The sequence below is a fragment of the Lineus longissimus genome, chromosome 11 (genome assembly GCF_910592395.1).
Source record: "Lineus longissimus chromosome 11, tnLinLong1.2, whole genome shotgun sequence".
NCBI lineage: Eukaryota > Metazoa > Nemertea > Pilidiophora > Heteronemertea > Lineidae > Lineus > Lineus longissimus.
In genome coordinates, this window is record NC_088318.1 from 12,133,255 (window position 1) to 12,150,508 (window position 17,254).

General features: G+C 40.3%; 1 protein-coding gene across 2 annotated transcripts; it reads right to left on the reverse strand.

Annotated features, from left to right (window-relative positions):
* Nucleotides 1–140: 140 nt before the first annotated feature.
* Nucleotides 141–9,475, reverse strand: LOC135495442 (translocon-associated protein subunit alpha-like). 2 transcript variants are annotated; one of them, XM_064784089.1, is made up of 10 exons: nt 9,306–9,475; nt 7,910–8,070; nt 7,285–7,372; nt 6,572–6,699; nt 6,075–6,206; nt 5,743–5,822; nt 5,321–5,399; nt 4,265–4,321; nt 3,229–3,334; nt 141–3,051 (listed from the first exon to the last, which is right to left on the reverse strand). In XM_064784089.1, exons 1-10 carry the CDS (start codon nt 9,379–9,381, stop codon nt 2,960–2,962), a joined length of 999 nt encoding a protein of 332 aa, XP_064640159.1. In that variant the 5' UTR covers nt 9,382–9,475; the 3' UTR covers nt 141–2,959. The 2 variants fall into 2 exon arrangements, with proteins under 2 accessions (XP_064640159.1, XP_064640160.1); XM_064784090.1 differs by lacking the exon at nt 4,265–4,321.
* Nucleotides 9,476–17,254: the final 7,779 nt, after the last annotated feature.

Below are 17,254 nucleotides of genomic sequence, written 5' to 3' on the forward strand. Positions count from 1 at the left end.
TGTCTCCACCAGCATATGACAGTCTCAAACCTTTCAATGGAGGGGAGGGGTCCACAATTACGTGAACTGGGGAGCATATCCAAAGGGTGCAGGAAACTTTGAGGGTCAAGATGGACATAGATAGAACAATAATACAGATGTCAAAATCTTAAATATTTATTTGGTCAATTTCATTAATCAATTTTCAAAATATTGTTCAGGGCGATTGCAGGACATCAACCTCTCGATGCACCCTTCATGAATTCTTTGCCAACACCAGCATCGCATATACTGTGAACAACTTGTGACACCCCTTATGACAGCACAACCAGGCCCATAGCTCTGAACTTGGCAGGCTGAGATGGACTGGAAGTTCTTTTCAATCTTGCCTGCCTTTTGTGAATTCACGAGTTCTTCAATTTCTTTGGCTATCTCCTTGTGTCATTATAGCTCATTTACCTGGTTTTGGCAATTTGGGGAGCAATCCTCAGAATAGGAATGGCGCAAGAGGGTATAAATGTGCTGTACTTTTCAAAAACAAAGTTCCACTGTTCTATCAACTCAACCCAAAAGTTTTGAGAAAATGATTACACTCTTGCTTGTTTAAGTAGAAATTGAGAGTGTTGCCCTGCAATCACCTTGAATGAAGCACTTGATAATCTATTTGAATGACAGAAGAGGTGAGGCACCGACACAAGATGGAAACAAAACACAGTGTGATTTGCACGTCTTCATGAAAGACGTTTGGCAAGCAGATGCCACAGGGGCAGAGACTACTCTGGCGGATGGGGTACTAGTTGTATTACGGTACAGGAAGGAAGAGTTCACTCACCATCTCCTTTTTTATTTAGGATGGTCAAGGAAAAGGTCCACCCTCAATGAGGTTATACCTAGGCTGCATTATTATGACATTGTGCACTCTTCACCATCATCATAACAAATTACAGTCAATGGACTCAATCTTCCTTACTGCCCACATGGAAGGCCAACTGCCAAGTCCCTTCCAAGTCTTTGAAACATATATAGCACTAAGAACTAAACCAACTTAACTATAATGCCAATTTAACTCTAAAATTGTGCGAGTGCCTCAATGCCCCAACAGTCACACAGAATTGCATACAAATCCCTTTGGACATTCATTTAAGATGTCCCATAATAGCTGGAATGTCTTGACAGTCATTCATAAAACCATTTGCACAAAGATGAGACAGAGCCATCCCAAGCTCAACTAAGAGACCTACAGATGAAGAAATGAAGGGCAGTAAAACTTGGCACAACATCATCAGCCAGGCCAAAGAAGATCTTACAAAATAACATGCATCCGTTTGTAAATGCAAACAGCATCCCAACATTCTTAAATACTCCCTATTTTCTGAACCAAGGGGGGAGGTCAATCATTGTCGCAATCTAGATAAATAAACTTAAGACATTTGCTCTTTGAGCATATAACAGACTAGTAATTGACGCAAACCCCTCTGATTGGTAAAGTGCACTATGGTGATAGTATTTACAAGTGGGATTCCTATGGAAGCTTTCTTACACTGCACAGCCTGAATACTGTTGTTCAATACACTGTAATATTCATGTACATGTAGTTTGTATTTTAAAGCTAAAGCAATGGGGACAAAGTATTGAGCAAGGGTTTAAATGAATCTTAACGAAGACAGTCACAAAATTATTTTCAGTTCATGTCGCCAAGATTTCGAAACGAAACCCTCCTGGTTGGCTCAGACATTCGTTCCAATCAATTGACGATTTCGAAGAAGTTTGTTTTGGCGCTGACCAGTCATGCGTTTCACCTTGAACAAAGGATCGCTGTGTCTCTAGGCATTGTCCGAAGTCGGCTTAGGCCTTCTGACGTGTTCTGAGTGTGCACATTTGATTTGTTTTGGCGCTGATTCGCCTTCTTTGAAGCCTATTAACTAGAGAATCAACCTTTTTTCACGGACACAAAAAGTATTTTGGCGACAACAAGGGGCATGACTCGGTGACAAGCTCCAAGAATGTAACAGTGAAATTTACAAGCGAGTCGTGGAATAGACTAACCTTGAGCCACAAGACACATTTGTAACAACCTTAGAAATTCAGCAACCGCTCCCAACACGCAGGCAAACCACCACCACCTGATTTTGGAACAAAATGCCAATCACGGCTTATAAACATTTCCTTGAAAATTGATACGACTTTATTTGAAAATCTGAAGATGGATATTCATCGAACTTAACTGACATTCATCATTAGCATTTCGAAATGGACATACCCATTCAAATATTCATGCACAGCGTATCATCGCTACATTTTGATTTAGCTTTTTAAAAAAATCTAAATCTGAGCAGAAAATCAGAATGATCGTTAATCCATTCATCATACTGAAAACAAGGATATCACCTTATCCTTGACCAATCGATGAATCTCCCAAATATTATCCTTGACCAATCAATGAATCTCCCAAATATTGTCAAAAGACCTAATAATGAGCCAAATAAGAGCTCATGTGCTCTCAACTCAATATTTTACGATTTCATTGATTTCCTTATCGAACTGTATCCAGAGTTAATTTTCAACTCTTGCGAGGTTTAACAGCACTCCACACTCGTGACATAACAAATACAGGTCACCCAGATCTCGCAACATATTTGTGCATTGTGCGACTGAGAAATGATATCAGTTTGTCCGAGTTTTGACATTATTTTTTGTGATCATGACATACTTTCCGAGCTACTTTTAGCCAGAGTGCGGAGTGCTACATGGCCAGAATCTGTACCAGAAACAGTCATAAAACATAATATATAAATAAAAAACAAAGCAAGAGTTGGAAACTAATCGTCAGATATGCCCACTGTAGTGTCCCCACCTTCATAATGTTACCAAACAAGCTCTCAATGTCACTGTTTTCTCTATCCAGTTGCATAGCATTTCCAAATGTGTCTCACTATTCAAGGGTTGTTTTTATTTTTTAAAGTCCTAAAGTTTTTGCGACTCATTCATCAGCTCCGGTGCTCCTCTTCGTTCGTCTCTGTCTTGGCGACTGTTTTGGCGATTTTTGACTTTTCTGGGCCCTTGGCGATTTATCTGCAAAAGAATTACAACTTAAACATTCTGAGAGAATGGCACAGACCTGTCAACTAAAAAAAACCCTTATTTACAGCTTGATGATCTTCATCAGTTTATATGTATCACTTCGATTCAAGTGCCAGAAAGGTCAATCTTCTTCTCTACTTCCATCTGATTGTTACAACGAGTACTTACTGCTATTTTTAAGAGTCTCATCGGGAATCCAATCGTAGTCAACATCTGCATTATTCTGTGTGCCCATCTCTACACGCTGCTGTTTTGGTCTAGACAATCGCTTTTTCTGTGAAGACAAGGAAACAGATGAGAAATCACAATCTTTACATGAGGAAAGTCTACGAAAACCACTGAGTGACCAAACCTGGAAGTGACTGCTAAAATGAAGAAAACTAAAACTGAATTGAACTGAAGAGTCAAATTGGCAACAGAGAAAGATAATTAACACAAAAATGGAGAGTAGTCTTCAAAGATTAAGATGTCGAGGATAGAAATAAAGAAACAAGATAGTCAACTTCAGTTGAGTAAATGCGTAGTTCCTTCATCATAATCATTGTTATTACCAGCACAACTGGTCATTTGAGTATTTCGTTTTTTTCTTTAGGGTGACAATCATGGGTTCCTTCAGACTCATTAGATCAGAGTAGCCCTCATGATATCAGGCAAAGAGGAGATCATCACAAGGAACAGACAGACTGCAACATGTTTATGTCTTCAATTTCTATGAAGCGAGTATTCGTATCAAGAGGCAACAAAATACAGTGGTTGCACATCATTTCGACTCCCTCTAAGACTTCAAACATTTTCATTTTGAAAAGCTACGTGCAGCAGCACAAGAATATTTTGAATAGAAGAGAATTTTGAATAGAATAAAATGCCGCCACCAGCAGTGTAATTGCTGCAGACTTAACTGTATGACTAAAGCCGAAATAGAATTTGGAACTGAAACCCGATGGAATGAACCAATAACAAGATATTTCGAAACATGTATGTCCGTCTTGTCAAGACGAGGTATTATTTCTTAACAAGATATGTCCCAACCCTATGAAGCAAATCTGCAGGCTCACTATTATTTGCGGAATAGATTCTGTTGAAACCAAAATAAAACCTGCCAACCAAATGAAGAAATGAGAAAATACCTCGGCCTCAAATAAATAAAATGAAATGATATTCGTAGCGAGCAGAAAGTATCAAAGCGTTTAACCCAAGTTACTACCTTGGAAGCAGATTCATAAGCATCAGTGAACTTGTGTGTCCATTCATTGATGGGAACCTAATCATCAAACCAAATAAAAATAAACATAAGCAGTGCACTCAGTACAGAACACAAATTGTAATTGGCCACAGAAGTGAAATTGGGTAAAAAAACATATACTGTAATAGGGTATGCAAGTAGAACCTGAATTGTATTGCAATAGCTAAAACCACAAGGGGAAAAGAAAAGAAACAAAAGAGTAAAGGAGCAACTAAACTGTGTTCAAGGCTTATTGAAATTAATTTCAGTCAGCGCCGAGAGTGCTTCCTGCAAGTTCTAAAAATTGGGAGTACGGTATTTACTTGCTATGTCTTTTTCTTAAACACACCATACGTTGAACCAAGTATAACTGATAGTGATACCAAGCCACAATTTCTAGATTAAACGTTGTGGACTGTTCCTATGATCCTTAAAAGGTGTCAGTGTCCCACTGGATCTTGCAAGCTTTTTATTGAGACATTTTCAGTTAATGAGACAGTTATGGTCATCAAACCTGATGGCCACAGACTGAATGGTTAAGAGTCTATTTCAGGGCTGTCTGAATGTACAGTTGAGAGTGTCAAGGAGGACACGTGCACATCTGACATTGCTATCAAAGTGTCATTATTCTATTATGATATAAAGCAACTCACAATCAAAACATTTGAGACAGATTTGTGTACATGTAAATATCAATTTAAGTCTTATCATGAGTGAGAAATGTCAATTTAAGTCTAATCTTGCTGTATGAGAAAACAGTAGGCCTCCATCGATTTTCAAGTACATGTTGTCAACCTGTCAAAATCAGGATGCTCTACAATCATGTATTGAGGTCAATATAGTGATAAGTACAGAGTCCAGCACAGTGACACTCACCATTGCTCCACACATACATGTATGTATTGCATACAATTGTTTCAAATGTAGTGTTTATTTTGAAAAATTCTGTTCATAGTAGGTTCCAAGTCTGATCTTCAGATTGGAATCTGAAGTGTACTGCGTTTCTTGTCATACTGATTTCAGTTGAAGTCTACTTACACTGAATGAGGACAATAGCTGTTGGGCTCCAACCAGTAGTAATACAACCACTGCAGCTAAAAACACGTACAGGAAGAAACTGGAAATGGACAAAAAACAAATTTAGAGATTGTCCGATTGGATTTATTGACAAGTTTTGAACCGCTCAAGCAATCTGTTTCTCAGAAATTAACAAGGTTGAGACGTCAGGACACCCCAACGGTACTTCTCCCGATCTGACGCCACGTCAGTCATAACGGTATTATCCTTTGACGAAAGAGCACCCACGTTTCCTTTCCTCAGAAATTATCTCGAGGCTAGGTCTTTTAATTTTAGTGCGAAATGAAATTACATTGTCTTTTTATAAAGATAATTCTGCAACAGCAACACGACAATGCCCCTCCACTTAACAGCGCGATTTTTATTTCCTCACGTTAACTTACGTTTCTCCGTCCAATCCTTCATCAAGTTCAACAATGTTGACAGTATCATTGAATACAGCGTCTTGGAAAATAGTGCCTTCCTGAAAGTATCAAAGAAAACGGTCAAATCAACGAATCTAACAAGTAACAAATCTTGAACAGGACTGAAAGTCTTTAGTCCCTTCAGGCTCATTAGATCAAGTTGCTTTCATGGTTGATAAAGCAGAATGGTGATCATCATCAGGAACGAAATACTCTGTCTGTTATATACAGAAACGGCCATTCAGACACAAGATATCCAAATGAAAAATGCCATCTCAAGGAATTTATACCAATGAAGCGATCATACTTACACTGTCTTTGTAGTTCAAGTTGACGGTCAATCCGAATGGTCTGGCGGTAAACTGGTCGCTAGGAGTGAAGGAGTATTCAAAAGTATGCTGCCTTTTAGGTGCGACTGTTGCATCGAAACGCACTGCGGTGAACTGAAATAAGGAAACACATAAGGATGAATGAATTAAACTTTCGATTAACTTCCCATGGTTTCTAAGAACAAATGGACAAGAGGGGAAATCCCCCAAATTATACTGAATCTGAAATCAGTTCACTTTTGTCACAATAGTTCATGTAAATTACAGACCAAAGATGATTTGAGAGTATGTTCCTTCAGATTATAGCAGTTACATTGGGAAACACGGTTCCCTTCAATGTGAAGGAAAGTATGTTGTTGTAGTCATCATTAGGAACTAATACTTTTTTTGTTTGGATACGGGTCTTTATCGGATTCAAAAATAACTTGGACATGTGTGTGTGTGTGTGTGGGGGGGGGGGGGGGTTTCTTTTCTCTTACATTTTGAATGTAGTAGCTGTAATCCTGGGGGTAACGGAAGGCTGCGTCCATGCTGTCAACCATGAATTCGGTTTCTCCTTTGTTGGTGAAGCCAACGAGAATTTTCACAAGGACACCAGCAGGGAATTCTGAAAGAGAAAAGAACAAAATCAGGCAACTGCCACCGCATCTCAACGATATCATCTTTCGAGGGATTTTAAGGGCATAACTAACATCCCTTGACAACCAACCCACATAGGCCTATCCTTTATTGTCAGACGCTGATTGTTGAGAATTGAATACAGCTTAATGATGTTCAGTTCCTTCAGATTAGATCAGTTAATTAACAACTTACATTATCAAATTCAAGTGTTAAAAGGGTTTGTATCATCATAAGGAACTTGAATCAACTTCATTAGATTGCAACTAGTCAATGAGGAAGATAATTCAAAGGAGTTATTTTAGAGTGATGTTATTTTCAGTTTGGACAATACAACAATTTTCCCTTGCAGCGATAGCTTTTTTCATGTTACCAACCGTACCGTTACCGCGTAACATGTGCTTTAATAATTAGAAGCAGCTGTGAATTCCTACATAGTGCAGGCCAAGCAACCCAAGCAACTCCAGAGCATGAAATAGAATGCAGCATTTTAACAATGTGTTTAAGGAAGAATGCTCGCTTAATATGCAGTACCATTTTCAAAATTGCTGATGCACTTGGTGGAAAAACTTACCCATGTTGGTAGGCTTGGTGAACAGAATTTTGGTGTCAGCATTTGGGGAGGGTTTCAGTGGCTTTTCCTCAGTCGTTTCTTCATCAGGCTGGAATTGAGATGTTATAACTCATCATCATCCCACAGGGTTCATGTTACAGGTCTGAGGAGAAACTTTTCCACTAAAATTCTTTTCATTTAACTTAAGAGAATGCATCATTCGAATGTCGTATTTTTTTTCTCCAAATTTTAGGCGCCCAGAATTGCTAATTGGAAAACTTGCGTTGCTCAAAATGAAAGCTCAAAATGAAAGCTCAAGCCGACAGAAAAATAGCTCAAGGGCAGCAAGACAAGACCAGGTCAGTGTCTCAAATTATAATGAGGAGGTGGAAGTTCCTTCAGATTAGATCAGTTAATTAACAACTTACATAAGTTAGTTCAAGTGTTAAGGGGTGTTTATCATCATGAGGAACCTCGTTTGCGTCCTACGGATGCTGACCAAACATCAGCTCAATAAAAAACCTCTAAAAGCCCAATCAGAAATAGCATGAATGAGGACCACAGCCGAGTCTGGTAAGCGCATGCTTCGGCTGGTCATTGCCCAAATTCAAGAAGTTCTGGAAGGAGTATTTTATTTGATTGTTACCTTAGCCTCTCCCTCCGTCACGTCAGAGCCTGGCGTCTCAGTAGGAGCAGGCGTCGCATCCTCTGGCGATTCAACTGTGGCATCCTCAGTTTCATCATCAACTACCTCATCTTCATTTGTGATGGGATCCTCAGCATTCACAAGGAAAGATGAGTGACCATCTAAAAGATGACAGAAATAGTGTGAAATTGGTGTTTCTTCCGAGCAAAAATTGAACAACACAATATCAGGCCCCTCTGAAAGTGCCTTCTCTGGAAGAAAAACTAACAGAATCTACATCCATGTACATTGTGCAAGCACATCCTTGAACTATAAGCACATGAATATGACAGTGTTTTACCCACTTATGTAAACGAACCTGACTGGGATGGGTGACAATTTGCTCATAAATACTATTATACTACTATCCTCAGACTCAAATTGGAATCATATTCAATGAGAGCAAAAGTGAAAGTGACACATCTCCTCCAATTGCCACTCGAGAAAAACTCTCTTCGTGGGTCCTCTTCAGATAGCATAACTCTCCACTCTCAGAAGAATGATCAGCCCAAATGCCTACAGGTAACATCATTGGATAGCTTCAAGTTCAACCACAAAGGCCAATTGGCTCCAAGTCAGACAAATTTGCATAACCAAACAAAAGTAACACGAAACAGTACAAGTTTGCCTGCACCTGGTTTGTTGTGGCCCTCAACAGCTGTTAACTCAAACCCGAATCCCAGGAGTTGACGAAGGTTACCATCGGAAGGCATGTATGGCATAGGTTAATTAACCATCTCTGGTGTCATACTCCTAGATATCCGCGCACCAGTTCAAGATATATATTGTCACAGTTGAAGACCACAAAAAGCAGCAGTAAATCACGCCAAATGCGACACTCAGCAACAGCGTTTGGCTGTGGTCGGTGTTCTAGGACTATCACCGAGTCCGATGACGGATGTGATGCACTGCATTACTCAAGCCAGGCCAAATCAGGGTTGTTTTGACCTCATGCTCATGGATGATGCCGTTGGACTTCTCGTTCTCTTTTCGACTGTCACTTAGTCATTAGTCAGTAAATTAGTGTCAGTCTGTGAGACTCTCCAGTCGACTCTGTCCGTGTGTTACTGTTAATTAATTGTGTGTTATTATCAGTTCCTCTACGGTCTAGCACCACCAGACAAACAACAACCATCTGAATAATCAGGATTGAAGTAAACATCAGCCACCGCCCAGACACAAATGAATAGTATGGTCAAGGACTAGGAGGCCAAAATAAATACATGACATTACACATGTATATCATGTATATACCGTAAGACATACAGAAAATACACTACATAATGTACAAGGAGTTGTGCCACGTATGAGAATTTGGGTCTGCTGTTTTTTCGGGAAGCCAAATTCAAGAGCTTACCATTCCCTGTAAACATGATGCTTGACGGTAAAACCAGCAGTAACATGAGGAGAAATCTCCCTAAAAGTTTTGCCATGGTTGTTGTGGACTTTTAAATCGACAGAAAGCGAGATGATTGTTGATAGATTTGGCTAAATTTCAAGCCACAATCAACGATTGCGAACAACAACCGGAAGAGGTATTATGTGGTACTATCAGAACGAGGCGGGTCACCGGATATAACACTTATTTGTTAGAAGCAAAGTGATTGGTCAAATTTGGCCTTTAATCTGTTATCCAATCACAACCATCGAAAGAAGAACACCAGTGAGTCATAGGTGTTTCCCGCCTTTGCAGCTGACTTGAGTGCCCGCTCAGCTGTGACGGGACGCTGATTGCATGTAAAACTATGCAACAATGTCTGGATTAATGTGATCAACATTTGGGCGTATTGTCCACTAATGCAGCTATTGAACGACACAATAGTCAATAAGGTGCGGTGCGTATTACAATCATAATAAACTGCTGCCAGTGACAGTGGCTGAGTGCTAGCTAGCTAGCCCCACTGACCAGTCTACCACTGGCACTGGCACTGGGTGGGCACAGCATGCGGCAGGTGCGCACTGCCACTAGCGATACCAGCATGGCACTGCACATACTACCATGGGTCGGGGGGGGGGGGGAGGAGGAGGTTGTGCTGATGTCCCTTTTTGAACCCATACGGAATTCGAATCGGCAATAATAACACAATGATAAATGGCATGATGAGTTTGAGTTCAATGAGGTAGCTGCCTTCATTGGAAACCACAGTGCAGTCACTTGTGCAGTCACTTGTGTACCTTTTCACTTTCAGGGCTAGGCCCCCAATGAGGTCGGTTTTTAGGATACCAGAAAAACAACTTGCGGGGTGAAAAAATTCAAAACTAATCACATCCCGCAAGGACGTGAAGTAATTTGCTGTCTCTGTTCACTGGTGCTGTGTGACACATGGACGTTGCATGATGTCTTTATCGTCGGTCATCGGCCGTTGGCATTGTTGTTAGGATGTTTGCACTGGGCTTGAAACGGTACACGCCTTGCTACGCCATCTAGCGGGATTTTCCAAAAATTTGCTGCCTCATTCCAGAAAATATCCACTGACTCTTCCAGAATCCGCTTAAATGTGGGTGTCTCTCCCAAAAGTGCTGGCCATTTTTTTCGGTCTATCCTGGTGTTCAGTCGTGGGGTCCCAGAAAATACCACATCCTTCTTTCACTGGCATTGGAATCCACCACAAAACTTGTGTCTTCGGCCTCGCACTGGTAATTAGTATCAGTCCCTTAGTCTCTTACTCTTAGTTGTGAGGCCTATGGCACATTGTCGTGGAGCTTGGACTGATTACAACTGTGAGAAACAGTCTTCTCCATCTAAAGCCTAATTTGAAATAATATTTCTCTAAACCATCGGCAAAATTCCCCATATCCATATTTCTAATCACAGTAGAACCTCTCTATTTAGGACACCCTCGGAACTGACAGGTACAGTCCTTAATAGAGAAGTGTCCTGATTACTGAGGTCAATTTGAATAGACACAACTATTGGGACAAAATATGTTGTCCTTAATAGAGAGGGTGTCCTTCTTAGAGAGCTGTCTGCTCAGGGAGGTTCCACTGTACCTTGTTGAATGTCATTGACAAATTTGTTCTGAGTTTTTCATTCAAATGAACTTGAAGAAATGTTAGCTCAGACTAACAGGCTGATATTTCAGTTCAGCTATTCTGCATAGATGTCAGCACTCCTCTCTCCTCCATCTCTTGCCCTCTCTACAGCTGATGGAGGGCCCATTTTATCTCATTTTTCATTTCTCTTCAAGTTTGATTTACATCACCCTAAAACTCTCTAATTAATTTTATCTACCTGTTACAAACTTGTTTAAAAAAGCTTTTAACATGTTTCAAGTGTTTCGGATGATTTAAATTTCCCTTTTCAGAGGTTGCCTGGTTGGAATGTCATTCAAATTGAAATCAGTTTGATTTCAGACAGTTATATCAAGAATTAAATGAAGACTGCAAGTGATGAGCCATAGGTACCTGGGATTGACAGGTTTGGTAACGGGGTAATTTTGGTGTGTTGGGTTGGTGGGGAAAGAAGATCAAAATTGACCATGAAATGTTGGAACACACCAGGAATTTTAATGAACAATGCCATGCACGCCCCCTCTTTTTCCGGCTACTGGACCCGCCACCTTATAAGGGCATAGCATGACACCTTGATTGTCTCAAGAGGTAGTATTTCATCCAGAAATTTTGGTAGAGCAGAGATTAAGGAAATAAGCAAAGGAAGAGGCAGGCTGAACTGAGAAAAAATGCAGAGTTGGGGCCATTCTGTAACAGAAAGTGCATTAACACAAAGGGCAGGGTGCTGCACCCTTCTATTTCTAGCTAGAAGAAACTCTAGGAAGCATAAGTCAGGCAATGGGTTGTACCCCCATCTCCAGGGTCAGACCCTGAATAGAGAAGCCTGGGAGTTGTACCAATTGTCCTAAAACATTTGATACCATGGGTGGGTCAACCTGTAAGTTGGTTGAGCGTGGCATTTCCATGGTTGACAAAAAGTAAATGTTTTTCTCGACTATTTATATTTCTCACTTTTGAATATCATATGCATTTTCTTTTATTTACGGTGTTTCACAGGTTTTGTTTGTATTTTAGTGTCTGGTCCGTGCGTCGGGACAGTCTGTCCTAGTCACTTGATCACCGATATATCCTGGGTGTCGTGGTCTATGAATAGGCCCCGAGACTATCGAAACAGGGACCTGAATCGGTCCTATTGTTCACAGGTACAATAAATAACCTATGCAGAGTATTGTTCGATAGAAAAGAAAATATGCTTGAATAAAGCTCTGTGATTGTGCCTGGGAGGATTATGACCCATCAGTCAGTGTGGTATAGTACGCCACGAGTTTAGAGTGACATTGCCGTAGTAATATCAGCTGACAAGCTGTTGTGATTGAAAAAATTTGTGGATGTCATATAAGTCTATTGCAATATTTTGGATCAATACGCACATCGCCTTGATTATTGGATCTCCTCTGATTATGCTATTTTGATAGGTAATTTCGGAGGTAAGTATCTGAGTATGCAGCCCCCTCCCCCCATTCCTGGTCCTCATTTCATTACAGCATCATATACCAGGCTTCTGTTAACCCACAAAGCATTTATTTTCACCCATCAAAACATTGAGGGGCCTTCCAAATATTATGCTAGACACCTTGAAAATCTTGGAAAAGTTCTGCAAAGTGCTCCGGTATAGATTTAGTTGAAGAGATAAAAGCACATCAGCTGCTTTTAGTGAACTTCCATCTTTTTGATACTTTGTTTCATCATCATTAAAAGGTTACCGTCATATTTCAAGTATCTAATTTAATGTTTTATTATTCATATCACATATGTAGTAGTCTTAACCTTGCCCCATTGGGATGGTTACCTACCTTAAAAATCAGGTCACTTAAGTCAAAAGTGTAGACAAACCCATCTTACCATAATATTTCAAGTATCTTATCTGATGTTTTATTATTTATGTTACATGTAGTAGCCTCGACCTTGTCCAATTGGCAGGGTTACTCTTGGTAAAAATCAGGGTTACTTTAGTTAAAAATCACAGACAAACACAACACCGAAATAAAAACATGGTTAGGAAGTTGTCTGGTGAAGCTACTTAGTACTTGCTGCCTTCAAGAAGGCCAAACCGGTAAGTAAGGTCATCCTGTTGTTTTGGTCTTATTCCTGGGCCTCCGTTAGCGACCAATAACAAGCCATTTGAAGGTTTTGACAACTTAAAGCCATTTTAGGTTTTTTTGCGTGCCGTGACATTTTTCATGAAATGGAGAGGAATGCTGATGAGTGCCAACTCCTGAGTGGAGGGGAGGTATTGGGTTTATATTGACCGCCGTAAAATGTGCCATTGAATGTGTAAAAACCTTAGAAAAAAATTATAATGATATCAAGGCGGGCTTCTTTGTGCATATAATTCTTAGCGCTTTTGTTACATTCCAGACTGTTTTTCACAGTTTTCTGACATACGTGTCGACAATATTACCCAGTTAGTACTGTCTTCTCAAGATTTGATAGTCCCTGCCTGTTTAAATTACTACTTGTACATACATTTCTTTAGGGATATTTTGCAAGTTAGGGCAGTTCCTAGAACAGCATTATTTTTTTCGCTCTGGGAACTGTCACATCCCTGATGATCCAAATTACAAGGAGTGTGCTTTCACACCCCCTTGGATTTGGTATGCTCGGTCCTGGGATGACCCTCAATCACACTGGTCCAGGGGCCGTCGTCCCAATGAAAAGCTGAGGTCACCAGTCTGGTCACATTTCTAAATTTAACTGATAATCTTCTGCGGATTGTCATTTGTAATGTGTGTAAAATTGTTGGATAATGTTGCATGATGCTGGCTGGCTAAAAAGCCAATGAAATCTAGAAAAAATATTGGGAATATAAAGATAGGTCAAGTCTTCATTTTGGCGGGAAACCCTCTGTCTGGCTGCAGGGGTATTGGCAACAAGTGGATGTATGACTGACCCATGCAAATCTACTGACATTGTGCGTCTGTCCATCCGTCCTTGAGAAAGGAGGGGACTTTAGGATGGAAGTACACCGCCAGTAAGTCAGAATGGTCCCGAGGTACACTGCCGGTATCGCATGGGCTTGACGTACACCGCTGGTAAGTCGTTATGGGCTTGATGTACACCGCTGGTAAGTCGTTATGGGCTTGATGTACACCGCTGGTAAGTCGGTATGGGTTTGACCTACACAACTGGTAAGTTGGCTTGATGTACACTGCCAGTAAGTTACCATGGGCTTGACATACACCACTGGTAAGTTGGCATGGGCGGGCCACTCTTGTGGAACATTTGATCATGCCCATTTTGGTTGGTCAGTTTTGTCAACTGGCCAATGGACGGATGGACCCTGTTCGGGCATAAAGTGGTCTATAGTTTGTCAGCCACTGTTGTTTTATGGGTGTGACCTTTTATCTATTGTAATGCTTTTAATCTGTCTGTCTGTCTGTGCAAATGTAAATTATGCTTTTAGTCTAGTCGAAAATATACAGTAGTAGAAGACGTGTTCATGTGTTATTCCATGATGAGATGATCGAACTGTAAAACAGACCCGTATGAGTCTTCAGATTTCGTATTCTGAAGAGAAGTTGTCTCAGACAAGTTCCTGATAACATATTTCCAATACCGTCACCAATAAAAAATTGTCAGGTTGTTCTTATTACTCCCACGTGATGTACAACAGGAATGCGATTGCAGTCTGTTTTCATTTCGAATCGTGACAAAAGAGGGGCATTCTTGATCAGCCCACGCTTACAATTATTTACGCCTTTTTAGTCATGCGAATTTTTCTCAGACAACTAATAAATCGTTCCGCATATCGATGTCAAAAGGCAGTTGAATTGGTCCTCGTTAATGTTTTCAATACAAGCAGTAAAAAGTTGTGTTCAACAATTTCAAAAAGGTTGTGCCTCTTAGTCGCTTTGAAAGTCGGGTCTGCAAATTTATTGGAAATGTATTGAACAACTATACATGTATATGCATTATCAATATATATATATCAATTCACCGCCAGTGTCGTTGTTTTGTTGGCGATGTTTCATTCATGCAGTTATTGAGTACGAATTACACATACGGTGTAATCAGGTACTACCAGTGTGGCGTGAGCTGGCAACGATAATTTGTATCGACGTGTGATGGTATTGGTATGTATAATCAGTCGGTCGTGGTAGTCATGCACATTTTATTCTTTGGTCCTCTCGGCCATGACTCTCTCTTAAAGGGGTACACCGTTCGTATTTGCTGGTGACTCAGGAAAATAGAAATGCAGTTTGTCCAGTCGGACGGGGGATTCACGGTAGTTATGTAATAAGTATCCTTTTCTCAAGGTGAGCACAATGTCCCTGGGACATTTCATTTTCAACATGATCTGTTAAAATATATGTCAATGCATGATTTGTTAGACCCGTGATTTAACGTTAGTCAGACCTGTCCTAGTTAACGACCACATTTTTATCGTTTGATAAGCTTTGGATTTTTTACCAACTGTTGTTCAACATATTCAATGAAAAAGGTGTATCTTCCTTAACGAAATCCTTGAATAAATTGAATGAAAATGGGGTAGAGATATGATTATAAAGCACGGAATCTCTCTCCATTTCAAATTCATAACAAACGGCATTGGCCAGTTGATGTCCTCTTGGAATGTTTGTGTCCTTGGGTTACGTCCTTAGATTATGCACTTGTCTCTAATCAGTCGTTCTACTCTATTGCATTATTAGGCTTATTTGATTTGTACAGCTGTTCGGGTTTTGAATTCCAGATAATGCGCAACAGGACTTACAATAGATTCAAGACAGCCTATAGTATGTAGTAATATTGGCCAGCTTATTCAACTGTAGGCCTAGGAATGTGTCATAGGCCTAGGTCTGACCTGAATTGGAAACACAGATGTTAGTTTAACAATGTAGTAGTAGGCTTTCACAGATGTAAGTGAGACTACTAGGTCTGTGCACTGGGTGAGTGGAAAGACATATTTCTCTTAATCAAATCGGATACTAAATTTTCAAAACGGCTTGGCTGATTTTTGTATTGGAATACACACGATACGGTCAGTAATGAATTTCACTTTCAAAGCCCATGGTCTAATGAGTCTGATGTTGATGAGTCCATGACTGGCCCAGTCAATGGCACTGCAATTAACAATTTTTTTGACACTCCCTGTATGCCTATTCTCTCAGCTGATGTGGTTGAGTTCATTCAGGGGAAAAAGGGGTTAAAAATGCTTATTACTATACTTGACATTTGACATTTTGCACAAAATGAAACTGAAACAAACTGGCAGGGGGGGGGGGGGGGGGAAGTGACCTCTTATCAATGGCTTGAATGACAGGCTTGGCATTTGAACAGATATGAGGTCATTGGTGATGTCATTGATTGTGAAATTCACATTCAATTGTACCCCCCATTTCATATTGCAGGAATGGGACCATGAAAATAAAAGGGTGTCTTTATATCCATGATTGAGGGGGAGGTCAGCTTAGCTCAGTTTTAAACCAGGGGGTACCACTTTGAAAATTGGACTGGGGTTCTTCTGAAATGTCACAAGATATGGTCGGTGATTGGTTGAATTGCATTACATTCGTTGAAAAAGAAAGCAAATCTAGTTTGAATGAAATAGTTTCTCGAAAATGCTAGTCAAAAATTGTGTCCTTGGTTGTAGATGGGTGGAAATCATTGAAAAATCTAACTTTAAACACAGATGTCCTGCAAAAATAAATGTGTATAGTATTAGGTGTCCTTAAACAGAGGTTTCACTATGTGGGCATGTGACGTCTAAACAATTAACCCTTCGCCGCCCACTCAGTAGTAAAGCATAGTAGAAATGGCGGCTTAGCCTAGTTTGTGTGTACTATTCAGTGCTGGTCTATGAATGACCCTAGTGTCTGAGTGCTCCTATTCAGTGTTTTGTTCTGGGGCTAGGCCTATGGCGATCTTTTACACCATTAGGCCTGTTGTACGATTCAAAGAACTTATCCCGGGCCCTGAAATGCAGGACTATGGGCTTTGCAGATATACTCCAGCTTTGCACGCCTAACGTCCACTGTGGTATAAAGCCAGTGTATGTGTACATTTTGGTGGGCTTTAGGTCTGTACGTGATTGACCAGCAGCGTCAATGACAATATAAGTTTGAATAGAAGGCCTAAAAATTACATCATGGACCTAGAAATGTGCACTATGAAAAGATCCAGCTGGACGTTAAAAGTGAGAAACTAGAGTAGTAGTCAAAATGCTTACACCATGCCCGCCCCCGCCCACCCCCAAGAGATTGAGTTTAAAATGCAGGTGTTAATTTTTTGAGAAAAGAAATAGGGGTTAGTTTTTCATTAGGTGATAGAGGGGGTGACTCTGTTGTCTTCAAAGCA